Here is a 16,851-nt window from a genome sequence, read left to right as displayed (position 1 = left end):
ACTTTTTCAGGAACTGTAGCCATTTTTACCTGTCCACTGTAAGCTGTAGCTCTTCCCTCTGTGCGGTCTCTTTCTGCAGCTGTTCAGCCAGATCTCTGGATCGGGTCTCTCCCTCCCGCACCTCTGCCTCCTTCCCCTGGAGGGTGCTGTTGAAGCGACTCTCCCACTGCCGGGTCTCATCCAGCACGCGGTCCCTGTCGTCCTGCAGGGAGGACATACAGCGCGAGAAGGCAGCCAGTCGGGCCAGAGACTCATCCAGGCGGGCCTGCATCTGCTGGGCCTGTCTCTCAGCGGTGTCAGCCAGCTCTTTTGCCTCCCGGGTGGCATTCTCCTCTCTCTCCCTCTCCCGGTAAGACTCCTCCAACCTCAGCTCAATCTGCTTCAGCTCGGCTCCCAGCCTGAACCTCACAGAGTCCAGGCTCTGCTCTGCCTCTGCTTTCAACTCAGCCTCTCTCTGTAGAGCGGTCTGTTCACAGGCTCTCCTTTCAGCTTGGGCCTGGCTGGCCTCTGTCTGGGCCTCAACCAGCTGGGCTTTGCAGCTAGATAGCTCAGCCTCAGTCTTCTTCAAAGCGTTTGTGACTTTGGTCCTCTCCAGATAGGCTTGCCCAAGCTCTTTGTGGACCTCGTTGCTGCCCAGTTGCAAAGCCTTGCCCTCCCTGGCCATCTCGCTGATCCTTTCCTGGTACTGGATGCAGTCCTTCTGCATCTGGCGCACCTCCAGCTGCTTCTCTCTCAGCAGCTCCTCCAGCTGCTTTGCTCGGCTCTGGCTGCCCTCTTTCACCCTCTGGGCGGACTTCAGCTGCTGCTCCAGCTCCCTCTGCTTCCCTGACTCTGCCTCTGCCTCAGCCCTCTCTCTCTGGGCCTGCCTCTTGTCCTCCTCCAGCCTGGCTGCCCGGTCCCTCTCGCTCTCGGCCAGGGCTTCCAGTTCGGCCCGCTCCCTCTCCAGTCTCTCCACCTCCCGCTGCAGCTCCGCAAGGCGCTCCCGGCTGTCTGCCGCGTCCTGCTGGTAGCCGGCGATGCTGCCATTCAGCTGGGCCAGCTGGTTCATCAGACGCTCCTCTAGGTCGTCCTTCTCTACCTCTAGGCTGCTGAGCGCCTGGAGTTGGGCTTCCCTTTTAGAGCTCTCCTCCATCAGGCTCTGTTCCTTAACTTTACTCTCCTGAAGGAGCTGCTCCAGAGAGGCTAGTCCAGCCTTGAGTTCAGCCTCACTCTCTTGCCACTGTTCCCTCTCTGAATGTAGGGCTGCCTCCATTTCCCTCCGCTTTCCCTCAATTGTGGCCAGTTCACTTTCAGACATGTCCGTCTTCACTGGATCCTCCCCCTGGGTCTGTTCCTTTTCTTTACTCTCCCGAAGGCGCTGCTCCAGAGAGGCCAGCTCAGCAGTGAGTTCAGCCTCGCGCTCTTGCCTCAGTTCCCTCTCTGACTGTAGGGCTGCCTCCATTTTGCTCAATTTTACATCAATTAGGGCCTGTGTACTTTCAGTTATTTCGTTCTTCCCCGTCTCCTCAAAAGAGTGCATTTCAGGTGCAGCTACCTCAGACTCTATTGCCTGACTATGTGGCTCTATGTCCTGAGGCTGGCTCTTAACTGGCTCTTGGGTAGTTTCAGTCATGACTGTACTAGACTGCTGGGCAACAATAGTTTCCTCCACTACATCATCAGAGATGGGGGTTTTATCTGGAGCTAATCTGTCCCCTTTCTCTAGCTCTTGGGCTAGTTGTTCCCTCACCTCAACAACTTGCTGTTCTAAGGAGTCCTTCTGTGCCGTAGTGGCATTCAAATCAGCTTTCAGAGCCTCAAACTCTTCTTTGAGTCTTTCAAGTTCTCCTTTGAGTGCCTTGTCCTCCCTTCTTATTCCTTTCTTTTCATCCATCTCTCGGAGTCTCTCATTCTCCTCCTCTAAATCCATGATTTTCTGCTGCTTGGTCTTGGCAAACTTCCTCATCTTGTCTTTGACAGTGTCCACCTCTTTCTGGGCCTCTTCTTTCTGCCGTTCAGCCTCCTGCTTGGCTGCCTCGTGGGTCCTGGCTCTAGCAACAAGCTCCTTCCTCTCCTGCCTAGCAGCTTCCAGCACCCGTCTCACACGCTCTGCCTCATCACTCACGTTCTCATAGGACTTTAGCAGAGTCTCATACTCATCCTTCATCCCATGCACCTTCTCCTCCCATTCTCTGCATGCCCGGGCAGTCTCCTCCTTGGCAGACTCGGCCTCTCTTTTACAGAAGTCTTTCTCTGTCAGCATACCCTCCATGGCCAGCTTGAGGCTCTCGCAGGATCCCCCAAGGCTCTGGTTCTCCACCAAGGTCCGATCGACCTCCTCTATAAGCCTCTCTCTTTCTGCTCTCAGCTTCTCCAGCTCGACTTCTCTAGCATCCATCCTCTGCTGCAGTTCAGTGATGACTTTCTCAGTGGAGGCCAACTCCTCTTTCTGGCTTTTGTTCTCTTTGAGGGCCTCTTTGCGGGAGATAAGGGCGGCCTTGAGCTTCTGCTGAAGCTGCAGGATCTTGGCCTCGCTGCCCTTCTCTTCCTCCTGCCTCTGGGGAACCTCGGCCTCCAGTCTCTGGCTCTTTTCCTTCTCTGCTCTCAGGCCTTCCTGCAGGGAGGCGATCGACTGGTCCTTCTCATACACTGTCTCTTGCATAGACTGGAGGAGGGAGCTTTGCTCACCCAGCTGCTGGCTAAGCTCCATGATCTCATCGTTCTTGTTGCTCAGGAACTGCTTAAAGTCCTCCACCTCTGTCTGCAGGACGGCAATGGTGGACTCAGTGGAGTCTGAGGCGGCTCCCTTGGCCACAGCCTCCAACTCTGCTTTCACAGCTTCTGCATAGGTCTGAGCCTGGAGACACTTCTCCCTCAGAGCCTCCAACTCCTCATAGACATGTTCAATCTGGCTCTCCTTCTCTCTCAGGGCCTGCAGCTCTTTGCCCAGCTCTAGAAGCTCACTTTCCCTGAGTGACAGGCTAGCCTGGCTCTCCTGCAGTTGGCCCTCCAACTCTGTACAAGATGCCTTCTCAGCCTGGACCTCTTCTTTCAGAGCTTGAAATGAGGCCTCAATGTCAGCTGAAAGTACCTGAGAGGGTTCCTCAGCACTGGGAATGGGTTTATCACCTCGTTGTTGTGCTTCGTTCTCAGGAGCGGCAAAGTCCACCCAGTCTTCCTGGACCCAATCTCCTGCAGCTGGCTTCTCAATCTTCTCCACTGCAGCATTGGTCTCCAGCTCGGCATGGACTTCCTTCTCTGTGCTCCCCTCTTTCTGTGCCTGCAGTTCCTCGAGCTCTCTCAGTCTAGTCAACAGCCCATCTCGTTCACCAACCTGCTCCTCCAAACGCTCCAACAGCCCGTTGTACTCTTCCTTTTGCTGTTTAAGCTGTTCGCGGTGGTGCCTGTCCTTTTCTTTGGCCATGCGGATGGTGTCTTTGCGAGAGTCCTGGGCCTCCTGGAGTTTCTTTTGCAGTGTTTCGCAATCTGACTCCAGTGAGGCCACCTGGGACTGCAACCCAGTGATTTCAGATGAGGTGTCAGCCTCTGGAGTCTGCTGAGCTCCCTCACTTAGCCTTCTGTTCATTTCAAGTGTCTCTTCCAGAACCTGATCCTGCTGGCTGATTTTCCGTTCCAAAACCTCCATGACCTCTTCTTTGGACCTCAAGGCTTGTCTGAACTCTTCAAGAGTAGTCTCAATTGCCATAACCTCTTGTTTTCTGTCTTTTTCTAAAGCTGGTACACTTGCAGAGGCTTCCTCTGTTGCTTTCCCTACCTGTCCTTTCCTTTGATCTGCCTCTTTCTCAAACTCTGCAACTTTTTTAATCAGCTCTTTGCGCTGCATCAGGGCTGCCTGCAACCTCTTTTTAATGGTGGCCACTTGGGTTGTCAGATCCTCTTTGTCCTTTCGCAAACTAGTGAGCTCATCACTATCCTCTACATGACTCTCCCCTGTCGCTTTCTCCTTTTCTCCAGCTTTCTCAAGCTCAATTATCTGCTCCTTTAGTTTCTTGACTTCAGCACTCATCAGGAACTTCTCCTCACCGGTCTGGAGCAGTTTGGCAGACATGCCATTGCTCAGCTCCATCATCTCCTGCTCTTTCTGGGTGATGCACAGTTGCAGCTCGTTAATCTCTGTGTCCCTTTCAGACAGTACAGCTTTGGCCATGTCCCTAGCCTGGGAGATGTCCAGTAGGCTGGCCTCCATGTCTTGGAGCTTCTGCTCCAGCTCAGAGGAGGTGATCTCCCCTTCTTCCAGCTGGGCACTCAGCATCCTGGCCTGGCCCTCCTGCTGAGAGAGAGAGTGCTGAGCCTTGTCCAGGTCTGCCTGCAGGGCCTGGATCTGCTGCTCTTTGGAGCGGCCTTCTGTCTGCAGGCTGGCCAGCTGCTCCTCCAGGAGATGCAGCTCCATGCTCTGCCTCTCCAAGTCAGAGCCACTGTGCTGGGCCACCGTGTCCATCTCTGACCTGGCTGACTGGAGCTCTTCCTCATATCTCTGGGCCTGGGACTCTGCCTCATCCTTGGCAACTGCCAGGGACCGAATCTCTTCCTCAAGGCCTTGGGCTCTCTCCTGTGACTCTGAGGCAGCCTCTCTCAGTCTCTGGAGCTCAACCATGAGCTCACTGTACCTGTTCTGCAGCTCATCTGCTAGGGCCTGGGCAAACACCTGTCCAGGGGCAGAGTCAGAGTCAAAGAGGGTCGCCCCCTGCTGGTTGAGGTGCACCTGCACAGTCTCACGGATGATGACTGATGAGGACTCCACCTGGACTGTGGATGTTTCCTGCTCAGAGCTATTCTCTTCCCAGGATTGCATCTGGAGCTGGCCAAAGCCCTGCAGTATGGGAGGCGACTGCTGACCTTCATCTTGGTTCACAGCCTCTAGGAGGGTCCAGCTGCTGTGGGCCACCTCGGAGTCACTGCTCGTGACCATCTCATCAGAGGAGGCCCCCTTAGATTCTCCGGGAGAGTCAGACTGGGGTTCAATGAGCTCTGGACTGCTCTCGTTATCAGCGGAGACTGACAGGATTGACCTATCCTCTGCCACCAGGGTGGTGTCCTCCTCTCGCGTGTCTTCTAGGAGGTCTGGCAGCACTGTAGGACTGTCGCAGGGGGCCATGGCAGTGTCCTCACTCTGGTCTAGAATCTGATCAGCGCTTACCTTGAATGCATCATTTGAGCCCTGCTCTTCAGCCAGCACAAGACTCTCTCGCAGGGCAGCCAACTCGTGGTCTTTCTCCAATAGCTGCTGCTCCAGAGCCAATATTTGGGCTGGGGAAATCAATAAAGATGAAAATTAATAGCCAGCCTAATTATCTCACAATACACAATTAATTGATCATACCTGAATTGCCAAAACAGATATTTTTTTCATGACTCTGCCTATATATTATAGATTTCCTTTCAGATTTTCGCTTCTAACTGTTAACAATTGAGATGATTATTGACATACTGTCAACATACTGACAATACTGTTGGCATGTCTACTAAACCACCAGTCTTTCAGGTTTAGTTACAGACTGTGTGAAATGGGTAAGGCCTGTAACCGCATCTGCAGTGTCCAATCCTATGCAAACACATCAATAGAGGGAGTGTGTGCTGCTGGCAGGATGTATGACTGGTCCTGGTGGGTGGCTTTCAGATGTATGACTGTTCCTGGCGGTTGGCTTTCAGATATATGACTGGTCCTGGCGGTTGGCTTTCAGATGTATGACTGGTCCTGGCGGTTGGCTTTCAGATGTATGACTGGCCCTGGCGGTTGGCTTTCAGATGTATGACTGGTCCTGGCGGTTGGCTTTCAGATGTATGACTGGTCCTGGCGGTTGGCTTTCAGATGTATGACTGGTCCTGGCGGTTGGCTTTCAGATGTATGACTGGTCCTGGCGGTTGGCTTTCAGATGTATGACTGGTCCTGGCGGTTGGCTTTCAGATGTATGACTGGTCCTGGCGGTTGGCTTTCAGATGTATGACTGGTCCTGGCGGTTGGCTTTCAGATGTATGACTGGTCCTGGCGGTTGGCTTTCAGATGTATGACTGGTCCTGGCGGTTGGCTTTCAGATGTATGACTGGTCCTGGCGGTTGGCTTTCAGATGTATGACTGGTCCTGGCGGTTGGCTTTCAGATGTATGACTGGTCCTGGCGGTTGGCTTTCAGATGTATGACTGGTCCTGGCGGTTGGCTTTCAGATGTATGACTGGTCCTGGCGGTTGGCTTTCAGATGTATGACTGGTCCTGGCGGTTGGCTTTCAGATGTATGACTAGTCCTGGCGGTTGGCTTTCAGATGTATGACTGGTCCTGGCGGTTGGATTTCAGATGTATGACTGGTCCTGGCGGTTGGATTTCAGATGTATGACTGGTCCTGGCGGTTGGCTTTCAGATTCAGAGAATAAAAACACACATTTTAAAATAGGTCTCCTTACCTTTTTCAGCATCAGTCACTTCTTCCACAGACGGGTCAGTCACACACTGGACCAATGACTCCCTAGCAGCCTAGGAGAGAATGACAAAGGCCTGAGTTATTTCTGAACACACAGAGGGTGTAAACCTTATGACTTAATAATACATTAATCCCATTGAAGTGGGACTACATTCAAAATGAAGTCAGTTAATCGTTTCACACAGCTGTAATGTTGTTACACAATAGTTACACTGTAGTTATGATGAGCCTGGGTGTGAAGGTCAGCCCAGGGCTGCAGTCATAACAGAGGATCAGTGGAGAGGCGATTAGCATTGCCTTGACCCAAACGACAGGAGGACATTCAGCCTCAGCATTATTAAACCTAACCACTGTCTCTGTCCCTCAGGCTGTCCCCTCTGAGATAGATTGTGGCAGACTGACCTGCCCCAGTAGTCAGGGCAGAAACCAGAGAGACTTCCCCACATGAATAAGCATGTGCGACACTCAATGTGCTGACTGGGCAGTCCTCACAGCACAGTGAAATAACAGCACACCAATAGATCATATTGTATCAGACTGCACACACATACAGCACAAATGTCTACAGAGGGTTTGTCGCTTTCTATTGTGACTCCGCACAGTCAACAAATTCTGTCTGGAAAGGGGATTGTCTAACAATTGGATTGAACATACAGTGCCTTCAGAAAGTATTCACACCCCTTGACTTTTTCCACATTTTTTTGTGTTACAGCCTGAATTTAAAATGGATTAAATTAAGATGTTTTGTCACTGGCCTGAACACAATACCCCACAATGTGAAATTGGAATTATGTTTTTAGACATTTTTCAAATTATTTAAAAATTAAGAGTTAAAATGTCTTGAGTCAATAAGTATTCAACCCGTTTGTTATGGCAAGCCTAAATAAGTACAGGAGTAAAAATGTGCTTAACAAGTCACATAATAAGTTGCAGGGACTCACTCTGTGTGCAGTAATAGTGGTTAACATGAGCTTTGAATGATTACCTCATCTCTGTACCCCACACATACAGTTACCCCTCAGTCAAGCATTGAATTTCAAACACAGATTCAATTACAAAGACCAGGGAGCTTTCCAATGCCTTGCAAAGAAGGGAACCTATTGGTAGATGGGTAAACATTTTAAAAGCAGACATTGAATATGCCTTTGAGTATGGTGAAGTTATTAATTACACTTTGGATGGTGTATCAATGCACCCAGTCACTACAAAGATACAGGCGCCCTTCCTAACTTAGTTGCCGCAAAGGAAGGAAACCGCTCCGGGATTTCACCATGAGGCCAATGGTGAGTTTAATGGCTGTGATAGAAGAAAACTGAGGATGGATCAACAACATTGTAGTTACTCCGCAATACTAACCTAATTAACAGAGTGAAAAGAAGGAAGCCTATACAGAATAAAATTATTCCAAAACATGTCTGTTTGCAATAAGGCACTAAAGTAAAACTGCAAAAAATGTGGCAAATAAATTAACTTTTTGTCCTGAATACAAATAGTTATGTTTGGGGCAAATCGAACACAACATATCACTGAGTACCACACTTCATATTTTCAAGCATGGTGGTGGCTGCATCATCTTATGGGTATGCTTGTCATCAGTAAGGACTGGAGAGTTTTTCAGGATAAAAAGAAACATAATAGAGCTAAGCACAGGCAAAATCCTAGAGGAAAACCTGGTTCAGTCTGCTTTCCAAAAGAGACCGATTCCCATTTCAGCAGGACAATAACCTAAAACACAAGGCCAATTATAAACTGGGTGGGTCGAGCCCTGAACGCTGATTGGCTGACAGCCTGGTATATCAGACCGTATAACATGGGTATGACAAAACATTTATTTTTACTGCTCTAATTACGTTGGTAACCAGTTTATAATAGCATTACGGCACCTCAGGGGTTTGTGATATACAGCGTTGCGTCGTGCCTAAGAACAGCCCTTAGCTGTGGTATATTGGTCAAATACCACACTTCTGGCCTTTTTGCTTAAATATACACTGAGTGCACAAAATATTAAGAACACCTGTTCTTTCCATGACATAGACTGAACAGGTGAATCCTGGTGAAAGCTATGATCCCTTATTAATGTCCCTTGTTAAATCCACTTTAAATCAGTGTAGATGAAGGGGAGGAGACAGGTTAAAGAAGGATTTTTAAGCCTTGAGACCAGCGAGACATGGATTGGGTACATCTGCCATTCAGAGGGTGAATGGGTAAAACAATAGATTTAAGTGCCTTTGAATGGGGTATGGTGGTAGGTGCCAGGTGCACCGGTTTGTGTAAAGAACTGCAACACTGCTGGTTTTTTTCTCAACATTTTACCATGTGCGCTAAGAATGGTCCACCACCCAAAGGACATCCAGCCAACTTGACACAACTGTGGGAAGCATTGGAGTGAACATGGGCCAGCATCCCTGTGGAACGCTTTCGACACCTTGTAGAGTCCATGCCCCGACGAATTGAGGCTGTTCTGAGAGCAAAAGGGGAGGGAGGGGGCAACTCAATATTAGTAAGGTGTTCTTAATGTTTTGTTCCTAAGTGGCCTAGTTACAGTTGACTTAAATCGTCTTGAAAATTTATGGCCAGACTTGAAAATGGCTGTCTAGCAATAATCAACAACCAACTTGACAGAGCTTGAAGAATAAAAATAAATAAAAATGAAAATATTGCACAATCCAGGTGTGCAAAGCTCTTGGAAACTTACCCACAAAGCCTCACAGCTGTAAATGCTGCCGAAGGTGGTTCTAGCTGTATTGACTCAGTGGTGTGAACACTTATGTAAATGAGATATTTCTGTATCTCATTTTCAATAAATGTAGTAGCACTTCTAAAAACATGTTTTCACTTTGTCATTATGGAGTATTGTGTGTAGATGGGTGAGAGATTTTTTATATTTTTTTAAATACATTTCGAATTCAGGCTCTAATACAACAAAATGTGGGTTATGGGTTAAGGGTTATGAATACTTTCTGTAAATTCACTGTGTGTGAAAACATCTGACATAAATAGATGCCATATATTAACATAATAATAATTAATCATTAACATAATAACAATCTTGGATCATTGGTCATAGTTTTTTTGGCATTGCATAACTTCTCAAATAACAAGCATTGTAAGACATCCACAGCTTTGTCTTTTACACAGATGAAAATGAGCCCACCATTTGGTCAAATGACAGAAATACATTAGAGAATCTAGCAATGGGTACAACAGACTGAAGAGTCTGGTCATTTGGGGTTCACAGATAATAAACCATATAAGCTATTTCTCCCAAAGTACATTTTCATGTTTATTTTCAGGTTATTACAGGATTCAAAACAAGCTTACAACATGTGCTACCTTAATTCATTTAGTAGTCGTAACAATACCCTACATTAATTTAGTGTGTCTGACTGCTCACCATTCCAATTTGCTGCTCCAGCTGTTGTATCCTAGCAACTGCCTCTTTGCCTTCTGCGGTGCGCTTATCCAGTTGTTCTGAAAGAAAAAACAAAATGTTTAAATACGCTGTAAGCAAGCCACTTGTTAGGGTATCATGAATGCTATACACTTTTAAACGGAACTTGCATGATAGTGTATTTGGTTCCCTTACCTTGCAATGTCTCCATGGTGTGGGTGACCTGGGCGCAGCGTTCCTCGCTCTCCCTCTGCTCCACCCTCAGTCTCTCGAGCCGGGCCTCCAGGGCCTGCAGTGTACCCAGGCACTGGGCCGGGTCGGTGGGAACAGGGCTGTCCTCGTTGGCCCCCTCTCCAGCCAGAGAGCGCAGGCCTGTCAACAACTCAGCCAGGGCCTCTCCTGCCCTTTGTCCCTCTCCATACTCCTCTCTTAAGGCAGCAAGCTCCTTCTCCAACCTGGCTACTTCTCTGTTGGTCACTTCCTCCCGCTCTCTAGTGGCACACTCCAGTTTCACTGTCAGCTCCTCCATCTGGGTTGATCTGTCTCTCTCTGAACCCTCCAGGTTGGCTAGCTGGGCTGCTCTGTCCTGCTCGGAGGCCTCAAGGTTGGCTCGGAGGGCCACCAGCTCTGCCTCGGCCTGGCTGGACCACCCAGCCCACTGCTGCCTCTCCTCCTCCCTCTGCCTGCCAGCCTCAGCCAGCTCCTGCTCCCTCTGCCTGCCAGCCTCAGCCAGCTCCTGCTCCCTCTGCCTGCCAGCCTCAGCCAGCTCCTGCTCCATCTGGCGGAACTGAGCTGTGAGGATCTGCAGAGAGAAGGGGGAGAGTTAGAGATAGAGGTAGAGGTAGAGTGAGGCAGAGAGGGGGAAAGAGACAGAGAGAGGCAGAGAGAGAGAGAGAGAGAGGCAGAGAGGACAAGAGAGGCAGAGAGGGCAAGAGAGGCAGAGAGAGAGAGGCAGAGAGAGCAAGAGAGGCAGAGAGACAGAGAGAGAGGCAGAGAGGGCAACAGAGGCAGAGAGGGCAACAGAGGCAGAGAGGCAGAGAGACAGAGAGAGAGGCAGAGAGGGCAACAGAGGCAGAGAGGGCAACAGAGGCAGAGAGGGAAAGAGAGGCAGAGCGAGAGACAGAGGCAGAGAGGGAGAATGAAGACAGATGAAGACGGGGACGGTAGGGTCTACAAGAAGGACTGCTCGGCTGTGCGAGTAAAGCAGTGATTTTGCATTTAGATGAGAAATGAGTCTGCCCCTCAGCCCTTATGTAACATGCAACATGTCAATCACCAAATGTACTTACTCAATCAGTGTCACTCCGCTGTCACACTAGTAACTTGGTGAATAATGTAATACAGTACTCTGTGTCAGTCTCTTCAGATGGGCTCATTTTGCTCATTGTTATTCTATTGTGGGACCTTCATTGAGAAAACACCATTCCCACTATGGTTCTACACTGACCAGGACAGTAGAGCGCGTCTGTACCTGTTTCTGCTGGTCGGCATTGTTCAGCTCCCCCTGCAGCATCTCCAGCACCTGGCAGCGTGACCGCATGGCTTCCTCCTGCTCCTCACAACGCCGCTGGGCTGCACGTAGAGCCTGGCAACACACACACTAAAGGCTTGGGTACAGGCTAAAAACAGTGTATAGGACCTGGCCTGTGTGAGGGGGTGTAGAGTGAGTCAGAGAATGAAGTTTGTACCTGCTGCACCTGCTGCAGCTCAGCGTCGTTCTGCCTCTGCACTGTGACCCTCAGCAGCTCGTCCTCATGCTTCTGGATCTGCTCCTGGAAACGCACGTCCTTTTCACAGACAACTGCCTGAAGCACACGAACCTAAACGCATGACACATCTCTGCAGTCAGCTGAAGGGCCTCCCCTTTTTTTTAAATACAATGCAACCCGGAACATTTTCATTGAAAATGGTTAGAGTAACAACAAAATTGGCACCTGCTCCGTGTGTACGGCTTCCTTTTCACACAGGGCCTCTTCGGACATCTGGAGACGCTCCTCGAGGTTCTTCGCCGAGGTCGAGACCTCACTGAGCTGCTTCCTCAGCTCCTGGAGTTCCTCCTCCACAGCAGGAGCTGAGCTGGTGAAGGAGCTGTCTGGAGAGCTCTTCAGGAAATAGACAAGGATTTCAAAATGTTATTGATGACAAAATAGTCTAGTGTAGACCAAACTGGCTGTAAAGAATCGACTGAATACATAACAGCTAAAATACACATCAGAACCATGCTGAATGAACAGAGTTATTTGAACTCAGCTAAAGGACTCACTGTTGCTCCCTCCTGCCCCTTGAGGTCAGCAATTTGTTTGTTCAGAGTAGCCATCTTGGCTTTGGCCTGCAGCTTCAGTTTAGTGAAGCGTGCCTCCGCTGTCTCCCTTTCACTCTGTAAACACACCAACAAACACAGCATTGAAACTTGTGTTCCAGCAACAACAGCATCATCTCAGTATACTTCTGACCACAATCATTATTTGACAAGAAGTGCATCAAATATGAATATTTCATGAACCCAACCCACACAGGAGAGTAAAAATCGAAGCTATGCATTGAGGGCACATCCATATAAAACCACTGCATTCATGTGTCTCACACACGCATACAAAGTCAAAGCAATACACACAGGCATGCGCGCACGCACACACACACACACACACACAAACACAGTCAACAAAATACATGCAGGTCCACAAAACCAAAGGAAAACACACCCACCTGTACCCAGGCCTCACCTTGAGCTGCATTTCGAATGTGGCCAGCTGGCTGTCCTTATCTCTGACCACCTCCTTGAGATGCACCGTGAGCTGCTCCAGATGAGCCAGCCTCTCCAGGGGCTCCTCCTCCACCCCAGGCCCAGACTCCTCAGGAGCCCCGGGGGCATCTCCAGGGGGGAGCTGGGGGACCAACATATCCTGCAAAAGGGCCACAGAGAAGAAGAGTGGATACAAATATGGGGACTTGGAGAACATTAAGGTCTTCAAAGGTGATTCGTTAGAGCAGGGTTTCCCAAACTGGGTCCTGGGGTCCCTCCTGGGTGCACGTTTTGGTTTCTCCCCTTGCACTACACAGCTGATTCAAATAATCAACACTTGATGATGAGTTGGTTATTTGAATCAGCTGTGTAGTGCTAGAACAAAAACCAAAACGTGCACCCAGGGGGGACCCCAGAACCGAGTTTGGGGGAACATGTGTTAGAGTGCTGATCAGTTTTGCCTTTTAGATCACAATGGATTTATTATTATGGACAGAGAGGAGCTGATCCTAGTTAAACACTACTGCTCTGAGACAGTTGATAAATATGGGTCCCAGGACAGAAAACATGTGCCATGTTATGTAAGCTTGTGAGGGGTTGAGGGAGTCTCTCTTACATGAGGGGCTCCATCGGGGGGCTCGTCCCCAGACAGCTCCTGCAGGACGTTGGTAAAGCCCTGGGACAGCCGGCTGAACATGTAGCCGAAACTGGTGGTACAAGACAGAGACATTAGGCCTTTATCTGGACAGGTGGGACCTGGGTCATAGTCAGTAGGTTGTAAAAGATCCTACCCCAAAAAGGTCCTTCAAGAGGTCCTACCTAAACTTTCCAAATATATTTTGGGGCTTTCTTATCTTCTGAGTCCATAGATGCCACAACAAAATAAATGATAAGCTTATCAAAAGTTTCTTAAAAATTGTGAATATTCCATGCAGTGTTTCTTCCCATGCAAGATCCCTGATCAAAGTAAACCCATGTCCTAACATGATACTTTCACCTTGGTTTGACATGTTAGATATGAGATTTCTGAGAGATGCCCAAGATTCTAGAGTTTGGAGATCGAGGGTTCTGTCTCAATCAATCACTATTGATTAAACCCTTTTTACATTAGCAGTTGTCACAAAGTGCTATACAGAAACCGGATCAAAAAATCTCCATGGAGTTATGATGCATTTCCAATGTTAGCACCCCTGTTACGTTATGATTCACATTTCTGTGTATTGAAATTATTTAAGACAAAAACATAGATAAAAATAAAATAATAAATGGAAATAAGTGCAGTGGATGATAACAATTGAGACCAGTGAAATCATAGAATGAGGATTCCTGGACAGTCAATCACTGAAGGCCCCTCGGAGGACCATCCTCCACAGTGAATTTCATAAAAAATTATGACATTTTCAAAAAGTTATTATTTTTTGATCAAACTAGAGGTCAACCGATTAATGGCCGATTAATTAGGGCCGATTTCAAGTTTTCATAACAATCGGAAATCTGTATTTTTTGGCGCCGATTTGCTGATTTTTTGTAAATTATTATTATTATTATTTAAAAGATTTTCACCTTCTCAGCTCGGGGGATCCAATCTTGCAACCTTACAGTTAACTAGTCCAACGCAATAACGACCTGCCTCTCTCTCGTTGCACTCCACAAGTGCTGCCTGTTACTGCCTGTTACGCGAATGCAGTAAGCCAAGGTAAGTTGCTAGCTAGCATTAAACTTATCTTATAAAAAACAATCAATCATAATCACTAGTTAACTACACATGGTTGATGATATTACTAGATATTATCTAGCGTGTCCTGCGTTGCATATAATCTGACTGAGAATACAAGCATACAAGTATCTAAGTATCTGACTGAGCGGTGGTAGGCAGAAGCAGGCGCGTAAACATTCGTTCAAACAGCACTTTCTTTGCGTTTTGCCAGCAGCTCTTCATTGTGCGTCAAGCATTGCGCTGTGTATGACTTCAAGCCTATCAACCCCCGAGATGAGGCTGGGTGTAACCGAAGTGAAATGGCTGGCTAGTTAGCATGCGCTAATAGCGTTTCAAACGACACTCGCTCTGAGCCTTCTAGTAGTTGTTCCCCTTGCTCTGCATAGGTAATGCTGCTTCGATGGTGGCTGTTGTCGTTGTGTTGCTGGTTCGAGCCCAGGGAGGAGCGAGGAGCGGGACGGAAGCTATACCGTTACACTGGCAAAACTAAAGTGCCTATAAGAACATCTAATAATCAAAGGTTAATGAAATACAAATGGTATAGAGGGAAATAGTCCTATAATACCTATAATAACTACAACCTAAAACTTCTTACCTGGGAATATTGAAGACTCATGTTAAAAGGAACCACCAGCTTTCATATGTTCTCATGTTCTGAGCAAGGAACTGAAATGTTAGCTTTCTTACATGGCACATATTGCACTTTTACTTTCTTCTCCAACACTTTGTTTTTGCATTATTTAAACCAAATTGAACATGTTTCATTATTTAATTGAGGCTAAATTGATTTTATTGATGTATTATATTAAGTTAAATTAAGTGTTCATTCAGTATTGTTGTAATTGTCATTATTACAAATAAATGATTTTTTAAAAATCGGCCGAATAATCGGTATCGCCCTTTTTTTGGGGGGGGGGGGGGGGGGGTCCTCCAATAATCGGTACTGAAAAAATCATAATCGGTTGACCTCTAGATCAAACTATACTAAATATATTCACGTCACCAAATAATTGATGAAAACACACTGTTTTGCAATGAAGGTCTACAGTAGCCTCAGCAGCCCTCAGCATGTTAGCACCATAGTGTAGCTGGAGGACAGCTAGCTTCTGTCCTTCTCTGGGTACATTGACTTCAATACAAATCCTAAGAGGCTCATGGTTCTCACCCCCTTCCATAGACTTACACAGTAATTATGACAACTTCCAGAGGACGTCCTAGAAACCTATCACAGCATGAACTGACATGTTGTCCACGCAATCAAAAGATCAGAGAATGAATCTAGTACTGAAAGCATAAGCTTCAGCTAGCTAGCACTGCAGTGCATAAAATGTGGTGAGTAACATTAGTTGACTCAAAGAGAGAGAAAGACAGTAGTTGAACGGTTAACAAAACAATTTATTCTAAAAATTAAGGAAAAGTAAGAGAGAGAGTGTTGTATTTTATTTGTGTTACTTTCACTTACTTAGCTAGCAAATGCAGCTAGCTAGTTAAGTGTACAGAGAGGGATGCTATGTTAACTAGCTGGCTATCCAACACTGGATTTCTTCCAAGGTAAGCTTTTTATTTTTACTTATTGCCACCGGGTTCATAAACGGAAAGAAACTGGGGAAAAAAGACCTGAATTTGTCCAATAGAAATTCACATTTGCAACTGTCAGCTAGACGCAGTCAAGAGTGTGGAAGGCGGTATTGACTGTGTCACTGTCTGTCACCTTGATTCTCCACCTCATAGGCTAGGTTGTAGCAGCATCACAATGGGTACAGGGGAAATTAGAGTATCATGTGGTAGCCTAAACCTATCGATGTTAGCTGGGTGAATGTGTCATCCGATATGCTGTAATAGAAATAAGGCCATACTCATAAAAATGTATCATCCTCCCTCATCTTAAATGGCCCCGACCGCCACTGCAGTCAATCATCCTTTGTGCCAATAATATACATGTGGCAACATAGATTTACGGGCATTATTGTTATTGCGACCCAGATAGTTCGTGCAGAGGGCCTCGGGGTTCGAATGTCACCCGAAGAACCGAACACTGCCGAACAATAGGGCCATTCGACTGCGGCTGCGTCACTTCGTTTTGCCCACTACTCCTGAACAGCAGATAATGGGGAGAAATGGATGGCTTACTTTCTGAACATTGTGACAGTGCTGGCTCCAACCATAGTAAGAGTATTTGATGTTTATACATAAATCGGAATTATGATGTATTGGTTGCGCTTGTATAAAAACAGCACAGTAGACAATCTCAGAGAGAAAGCGAACGACTTAGCTTTTCAGTGCACGTAGACAAGCAGCTAGCTAGCTTGCTGGCTAACAACGATAACAATATTGTCTAAATATATCGCCGTGCCTTGTTTTATTGGAGCGTGTGGCAGCTGTTCTAAATTGCAACTCTGTGAATGGTGTGCTGATAGTTGAAAGAACGAGCGACTAACCTGTATGAAAGCTTCTCAGATGTCTGTTTATTCTTTTTATATGATAAATCTCCTCTGCTGTATTTCTGTGCATAGCCACATCACCAAACATCCCGGAAACAAAACTTGCAGAACATCGATTGGCCAGTGGAGGATTGCTCAACAGTAAG

At 47.5% G+C, this 16,851-nt stretch overlaps 1 protein-coding gene across 3 annotated transcripts in view; it reads right to left on the bottom strand.

The window, feature by feature from the left end:
* The window catches only part of LOC109896274 (golgin subfamily B member 1), a 23,853-nt gene extending 7,002 nt beyond the window's left edge, over positions 1-16,851 (bottom strand). For all 3 annotated transcript variants that reach the window (XM_031831586.1, XM_031831585.1, XM_031831587.1), the window contains exons 1-11: positions 16,703-16,851; positions 13,164-13,254; positions 12,528-12,707; positions 12,068-12,181; positions 11,739-11,906; positions 11,493-11,624; positions 11,276-11,389; positions 10,000-10,606; positions 9,808-9,884; positions 6,397-6,466; positions 30-5,247 (exon numbers count right to left, since the gene is read on the bottom strand). In XM_031831586.1, the coding sequence (XP_031687446.1) occupies positions 30-5,247; positions 6,397-6,466; positions 9,808-9,884; positions 10,000-10,606; positions 11,276-11,389; positions 11,493-11,624; positions 11,739-11,906; positions 12,068-12,181; positions 12,528-12,707; positions 13,164-13,244 (6,761 nt within the window). In that variant the 5' untranslated portion in view covers positions 13,245-13,254; positions 16,703-16,851. The remainder of the gene's footprint in view (positions 1-29; positions 5,248-6,396; positions 6,467-9,807; positions 9,885-9,999; positions 10,607-11,275; positions 11,390-11,492; positions 11,625-11,738; positions 11,907-12,067; positions 12,182-12,527; positions 12,708-13,163; positions 13,255-16,702) is intronic.

Source organism: Oncorhynchus kisutch, linkage group LG9 (genome assembly GCF_002021735.2).
Source record: "Oncorhynchus kisutch isolate 150728-3 linkage group LG9, Okis_V2, whole genome shotgun sequence".
Taxonomy (NCBI): domain Eukaryota; kingdom Metazoa; phylum Chordata; class Actinopteri; order Salmoniformes; family Salmonidae; genus Oncorhynchus; species Oncorhynchus kisutch.
Note: the sequence above shows the minus strand (reverse complement) of the source record. Positions and strands in the feature narration are given on the sequence as shown.